This window comes from Odontomachus brunneus, unplaced genomic scaffold, assembly GCF_010583005.1.
Source record: "Odontomachus brunneus isolate Ranch 3 - 2012 unplaced genomic scaffold, Obru_v1 Obru_scaffold_231, whole genome shotgun sequence".
NCBI lineage: Eukaryota > Metazoa > Arthropoda > Insecta > Hymenoptera > Formicidae > Odontomachus > Odontomachus brunneus.
This window is the reverse complement of record NW_022639681.1, coordinates 301,190-309,303: the sequence shown is the minus strand read 5'-3', so window position 1 is coordinate 309,303 and position 8,114 is coordinate 301,190. Positions and strand designations below refer to the sequence as shown.

Genomic DNA, 8,114 nt, shown 5'->3' with positions numbered 1-8,114 from the left:
TATATATATATATATATATATATATATATCGCGCGTGCGCACTAACTCTCTCTCGCTCTTTCCCACGGTAATCGCAGCGGTCTGCTAAACGCTCGTCCGTTGCAACGGTCGCGGCAAGGCTGACGAGTAGTCCGCTCCTTAGGGATCTTGTTTCCTGGACGATCCCCTTTCGTCGCTTCTCACCGCGCTCAAAGTTCCTCGGCTTCGGTAATCGGCAATTTTCAGCAGCGTTGTCTCGAGACGTTATTTCTCTCGAGACACTGTCGCCGTCGCTGCTCGACTCGCGGCCTTGATCGGCACGCACCATTTTTTCCTGCCGGGATCCTCGGGACGGTCTTGTTCTCTCGATTTCCTGTTGTATCCTCCAAGCGTTCGCTGAAATTTAAATACAGCTGACGGTAGCGAGTATGATTTCGGTAGCTGTGTTCCCATATTAGCGAATATTCTGTACGATAGAATATTCGGGAACTCAGAACGATCGGAATAATCGAGAATTGTATAACGTCAAATAATGCGAGAGCGATGAGCTGGCGATCGAGACTCCTCCGTCCCTAGTCCTCGGATTCCGTTGGTCCAGGTGCACAAAATCTGAGACGCGAAGACCCTCAAATCTGCTCGGCTCGCACGAAATAACTTTGAAATCGAGTCCTACGGATTTACACGAAAAAACTACGCCGGAGCACGATAAGCAGTAACCTACGCGAAAGTTCTTCCGAGACGCGATACGCGAAAAAGTCATGAAATCGGCACACTTTTCCTTGGGACGGGCGCCTCCGAGGCTGCCACGTCGCAGTTCATAGAATGTCCGTTTTTACCTATTTTGAACGTCCTTGGAATATTCAAAAAAGGACCTATAGTGGACATTATTTTTAGTGTCCTTATTCGGTTCAATTTCCAAACAAAAACTATTCGTAAATGTTACAGTGTTTGCTGATTTCACTTGAAAATTTTAGGTTACTTGATTCCAATGTTACATCACATTTAAAAATTCTCATTGGCACTGGTGGGACTCAAACTTGGATCCGTGAGGCACCTCTCGATTATGAATCTGTTGCTTTAGACACGACATCATTTTATCGATCGATATAAACATCTTACATTTTGTCTATATACCAGGTTGATTGATAAGTCCTTAGAATGAAAATGAAAATACATTTTATTAGCAAAACTCAATTTTATTCTTCAACATATTATCCTTTTAGCTCAATACACCGAATCCAACGAGTTTCTAGCTTCTTTAAGCCTTCCAAATAATAAGAAGTTTTTAAACCGCCAAAATATGCGTCTGTTTCCCATTCAACCTCCTCATTTGAAGCAAATCTCTTTTCCTGGAGCCATCTTTTGATATTTGGAAACAAATAAAAATAACATGGGGCCAGATCTGGAGAATACGGTGGATGTGGGAGCAATTCATATCCCAATTCGTTCAATTTTGCCATTGCTTTTACCGATTTGTGAGCTGGTGCATTGTTTTAATGAAAGAGAATTTTTTTCTTCACTAAATAAGGCCTTTTTTCTTGATTTTATCATTCAATTAGTTCAACAATAATGCATAATATTCTTCTGTGATTGTTCTTCCTTTTTCAAGATAATCGATGAGAATTATTCCATGTGCGTTCCAAAACACAGTAACCAGAGCCTTTCCAGCCGGTTGTTGCGTTTTTGATCGTTTCGGAGTACTTCCACCCTTTAGAACCCATTGTGCCGACTGTTGTTTTGATTCAGGTGTATAATAGTGGATCCATGTTTCATCAACGGTTATGTATCGACGCAAAAATTCCTTTGATTTGTGCCTAAATATGTCCAAAAAATGCTAAGAAATGCGAACTCGTTCACGTTTTTAATCGATTGCTAGCAATCGCGGCACCTATCTTGCAGTTAGCTTTCTCATACACAAATGTTCGTGTAGGATATTGAACACATGTTCAGATGAGATGCTCATAGCCGTAGCTAATTCACGCAATTTCACTTTGGAGTCATCTAACACGATATCATGGATTTTTTCACTCATTTCCGGTGTAGCCATCTTATTTGGACGACCATTGCATCGTGCATCCGATGTGCTGGTACGACCACGTTTAAACTCAGCAATTCAGTTATGTACGGTTGCATTCTATGGAGCAGATTCCCCCAAAGTTTTTTGAAAGTCTTCAATCATTTCTTGCGGTTGCAAGCTTTTCAAGTATAAATACTTAATTACTGCACGAATTTCAGTTTTTTCCATTTTTACAAAATATCAGAGGTTATGTCTTTTCGGTGACTGTCACAAATATACTGATTGTCATAGCTGTCTGCAACTGTGTAGTGAGGGGTTTGAAAGTTGGCACTACTGGAAATTCACGGCACATTGGAGGTGGCAATACCACTAATGTGTTATTCTAAAGACCTATCAGTCAACCTGGTATGTTGTAATTAACACAGTAATATAATTTTCTGATAATATGATTTAGTAAAATGATTCAATTCCAATAAAAATTATATTTTTTGTACTTTTGTTGTTAATTTAACCCTTAGCTAATGAGGTAAGGTCTATAAAATTCCGTACATTCCATTTCGTTATCTTTAAATTTTTATAGTAAAAATTCTTTATTGTTCACTACTATTAAATAAAGTAAAAAAAGACTATAAACTTTGAGTAATTATAAAATAGTACTTCTTAAAAAAAAGAAAAATCTACTTTATTATGTAAGATTTAATTAAATTAATTAAATTTATATACATACAAATCAGCGCTTATTATAAGCAATGGGGTATTTGTCTAATGTAACCATAAAATGTAAATAAAATTAGTTAATAATAGTAATTTCTCACAAATTCTCAAAGTATCCCAAGTAATGACTCGCGAAACATTTATTATAATAAAGTTCCGAAGAATACTTTAGAATAAATTAGGCTCGGATAATTTTTCAGGAATTCTTCAGATATTCATCTAATTATTTATTTTTCTAATTATTTAGATATTTTTTTGAATGAATTTTCTATGAATTTCTATTCATCTCTGTGCTATCTGGGTCAACATTTTCTCATTAATATATCTTTGAACATCATCCTACTAACAGGATAATTGCAACGATACAATGCACGTGAGTAAAAAATAATAGGACATGTTCTATAAGGTTTATTTCTAAGAGCCAAATGCTTGAAGTATAAGCACATAAAAATAAATAACAACGTGTATAAATAATAATCTATTGGTTACATACACCACAGTTGATATAAATGAATATTAGATAAAAATCTGTCACGTTCTTTGCTTATCGAACAGCTGATTAAAAATGATCTCTCAAAAACGTATTATAGACGTCTTTAAATGACATTATTATCACATAAAAATTGTTCACGTTTTTTAAACGTCAGTTATTGGTTACATGACGTCTAGAACTGATAATCATCATTTATCAATGTGTAGATGACGTGGGATAAAATGTATATGCTGCCTGGGGATAAAATGATATGTAGCGTTGATAGTGTGCATTCTCAACATGCCTATGGTCGAATTTTATACTTAAGAGATTTACGTTCAAAATTGGATATCTTATGGACGTCCATTGCATGTCCATAGATATACATACGTAAAATGGACATAAAATGTACGTCCATAGAACATCCTGTGCTATCTGGGTAAAGAAATAGAAAGTGATAACGAATTTCAAATAGAAGAGGAGCAAGCACTAGATTTTTATGATCCAAATAAGGTTCCAGAAGCAGAAACAGTTGATTTGTTGGATCATGATGAGGGTGAGAATTATCTTCTAGAAGAAGTTATTTGTACTCCTGTTGGAGCAGCAATATCAAGCGACTACAAAAAGAACACTGGAGAAACGCTAAAACAAGACCAAGATCTTTGGAATCGGTTAAGAAAAAATTATAAAAAAGTAACATCGCTATGATAATTACGACGATGGAAGAAGTACATCAATGCAGGTGGTACTAGAAGAGAAAAATTGCAAAGAATTTCTGAATATACATTAAACAATTTTAATCATGCGCTCTAAAAAGAATGATAATTCATGATATTGACATCACTCGATGGGTTTCTCGAGCACAACAAAAGGAAAATGCGCTAGGATTCATAGCATCGGATAGGTGAGTACAAAATTCAAAATTGAACATAATATAGTATCTCGTAAAGTAATGAAATTTATTAGAAAAAATTTTTCTTATTAAAATCAGAATTGGAAAATAAGTGCGAAACATTTATAACAAATATAAAATATTTTATTAATCAATATGGAGTAGAAAATATTTACAATTCGGATCAGAGTGGATTCCAGTTAGAACTTTACGCCGGTCGTACTTTAGCAAATAAAGGTGCAAAAAAGAAATAGAATCTGCAGTACAATCTGTATCAAGAACCACGCATAGTTACACAATATAGCCTATTTCCACAATATAGACTATTTCCGCTGATGGTAGACTAATGTCGCTTCTTTTGATCGTATTAAAAGAAGCCACAGGAACGTTTGGTCCACGAGTGCAGGAATCGTTATTTAACGCTCCTAACATTTATAGAATGGCTTCAAAATCAGGTAAATTAAATCATGTAAAAACCTGATTAAGAGAAGTTTTCTTTCCGAATGTCGAGCCACAATCCGTGTTACTATTAAATTTTTGGAGTGGATATTGTCCCAACATAATTGTCAAAACCAGAACAGATTCTGAAACAAATATTATGTTCCTAACAATTCCGGCTGGTACAACGGGAAAAATGCAACCACTAAATGTATATGGTTTCCTCTTGTGGAAAAATTTTATCAAATATTTATCTGATATTGTTATGTTATTAGATCTTGCAATTGATTTTCATAATAGGAATAATATCTTGAAATTACAGTCATTAACCCCTTCATTGCCGAGAACAAAGATCTTTGTTTTTTTGGACTTGGCCCAAACTGCCGGAAAATCACAAATCTTTGTCCTATAAATAAATGCTCTACTGATGCCTGATAATGCATTAAACGTGAACAGAATGTGTTTTCCTATGTTTTCGGGGTTGCTGAATATGATTCCGAGGTCCATTTTATACTATCTCGCACCCATGACCGACTAGAGCTATAAGAAAATGACTATTTTTTTTCATTTTTTGGAAAATCTTTGTCCTCGCACACTCAAGTTTTATACCACATTTAAACAGTGTTATTCTGATAAGCTATATCATTTACGAGTAAAAGTAACTCAATTCATGACTTTTTGCTACTTTTACCAGATATATCATTTTCTTCGTAGTTTGACCCGCTAATTCATCTTTTGCGTGAATTACCCTTGACATCAGCCGAACATTCATCTTCACTACTTGAACCGACTAATTCACAAGATCTTCTTTTCATTGCAAATATTACAATATTTTAATATCAAGAGAAATAAAAAATGAAGGAATTTAAAAAAAAATTGTTTGCAGATATGTCTGGTTACAATAGCATCCAAATAATTTATTGCATAAGCGATACAAATGAACTCAATTTATTAAGTAGTATAAAAAATGGTCAGTAAAAAGCTTTTAAACAAAATAGGTAACATGTCGATGAAAATACCCCAAAAATGGTATGTTCAGTTAAAATTGTCAAAGTTTCTAAGTTCGGCAGTCTGGACACATTTCATCTAAATACTCTGGCAGTGAAGGGGTTAAGAACGCACCATCAATTCTTGTCACGCAGGTTTCAAAATTTATTTAAATTTGCATGGTTCAAAAGTGGGTATTTATAGAATAGTAAGAGTTTGAAACACCGGTTGATTTTTGTTTCAAAAAACGTTTTAAAGTAAAATGTGATATTTGTAGCGATACTGCTGTAATTACTTGTTCTTGATGCAAACGATCACTTTGCATCACACTTTGCTATGAGCACCATCTTTGTAACGAATATGTGTCATAAATAAAACACCTTTATTTTCTATGTGTGTAAATTCTGTATCGATTTTTCTTTATATTATATTAATTATATGATTTTAATAGAATATAATAATATTATAAATTGTAAACATTATATGTTAAATATATGCAACTGTCTATGTATTATTTTTCTACAATTTATTACATTCCCCTACAATAACGTATCTATCTACAATATCCATCTACTTGGACAGTGTGGCGTTTATAGCACGATATTATCACGTCGTTTTCCAACAATTTAATGGAGACCAACTTCTATTATATATGAATGGATTTGGCTCTACAATTTTTCTCCTTATAAAAACTTAAAACTTTTGCAAAGGTAACAAGTTGGGGAAGGGATTTAAAAAATTTGACATTTTTAAAAAATTTAAATATATCGTTGAAAAGAGTATTAACCCTCAGTTCCTAGACTAAATGGGGTATACCTGAACGTATTTTTCAACGAATTATAGCTCCGAAATCCAATAGGGAGAGGGGGGGGGGAGTTAAGAAGGAGGAAAAATCTTAGAGATCCTCACTGCTATTGTGCGACTTAACTTGGCTCAGTCGGGTCGTAACTACCGAAATGTACAGATATAAAGGTTTTGTTCGGGTGTCGGACACCCAGTGTAGTAACAGTGTCAGAAAAAGTTTGTTCAGTGAAATCAAGTCAAAGGTAAATATCGTTATAAATAATTATTTATTCGCATAAAATAACAGTGATAGTGTTTTTATTAAATTTCGCATAAAAAGTGTAATAATAGTATATTGTTTTAGATTATGGAGACACGTTCATCGATTCGCCGAGCAGCCAAGCTAGTTGTAACGTACGCAGAGCCGGAGGAGTTTGAAGATAAGACAAGTGACTCGAAGATAGGTGCTGAGGACATCTGCGAGGAACAGTGTGAAAATTCATCAGAGGAAAATATTTCGAGCGAAAACAAGGAGGAAGAAGACACAAACGAAGAGGACTTCGCACCATGGTCGAAACGCGGTCGACCGTCTTACTTGCATTCAAAGAGCGGTTACATACGAAAACGGCTGCTCAATTGAGGGGAGCTAGGCGCTCTATAGAACAGCGTGTTTATAATTCTGCTCCGAAAGGTCAAGCACTCCAAGTAAAAATACCACTTCAAACGTGGTCCCTTCTACTAACGAATGAAAATTTTAATATTATTGTGACTCACACAAATGAATAATTCGATCGTAATAGACAGTGTTACGAAAGTCCAGATATTACTTACCATAAACACACCGATTTTCTCGAAATAAAAGATTATTTTGGGTTACTGTATTACACCGGATTATTTAAAATAAATAATACGAGACCTTCAGATTTATGGTCTGTACACTCTTTACCTTTGTTTCGAGCGACTATGCCCCGGCGTATTACGTGTATAACTTTGCTTCCGCCGTTTTCCTATAGATGGCTTTAGCGGTAAGTGGTGGTCGAAATAAATAGATCATAGACGTCATACAATAAACTTGGGCATCTGTCAACATAATCCCATAGAAACATTAGTCGATTTGTGTCTGCATCCTAAAGTTATTCTCGAAAATTGAATTGAAAATGTCAGTTTACAAGCCAAATTCTCGTCATTTGCAGGAGGTTTTAATTTTCTGCTTCAATATGAAGAAATCTGCGGCTGAGGCTCATCGAATAATACTTATGGTGAGGCCGCTATTAGTGAAAGAACGTGTCGTGAGTGGTTTCAACGCTTCATGAACGGCGATTTTGACGTCGAAAACCGGCATAACGGTGGAAGAGAGAAGGTTTTCGAAAATGCAGAATTGGAGGCATTACTTGATCAAGACTCATGTCAAAATCAAGAAGAATTGGCACGATCATTGGGAGTGACTCAACAAGCCATTTCAAAACGCCTCAAAGCCATGGGAATGATTCAGAAGCAAGGAAATTGGGTGCCGTACGAATTGAAACCGAGAGATGTTGAACGGCGTTTGTTTGCTTGTGAACAGCTGCTTGAAAAGCAAAGACGGAAGGGATTTCTGCATCGCATTGTGACTGGGGACAAAAAATGGGTTCATTACGATAACCCCAAGCGCAGAAAATCATCAGTTCCCGGCCATGCTTCCATGTCGACGGCCAAATCGAATATTCACGGCTCCAAGGTCATGCTCTGTATTTGGTGGGACCAGCTCGGCGTAGTGTATTATGAGCTGTTAAAACCGATTGAAACAATCACTGGCAATCGGTATCGAACGCAATTGATGCGTTTGAGCCGAG

At 35.7% G+C, this 8,114-nt stretch overlaps 2 protein-coding genes across 2 annotated transcripts in view; both read left to right on the top strand.

Moving 5' to 3' along the window:
• The window catches only part of LOC116852505 (tachykinin-like peptides receptor 99D), a 69,210-nt gene that overhangs the window by 36,247 nt on the left and 24,849 nt on the right, over positions 1–8,114 (top strand). The window lies entirely within an intron of this gene.
• On the top strand, positions 4,806–7,345 carry LOC116852508. Its single transcript, XM_032832956.1, has 2 exons — positions 4,806–6,545; positions 6,647–7,345. Exons 1-2 carry the CDS (start codon positions 6,456–6,458, stop codon positions 6,920–6,922), a joined length of 366 nt encoding a protein of 121 aa, XP_032688847.1. The 5' UTR covers positions 4,806–6,455; the 3' UTR covers positions 6,923–7,345.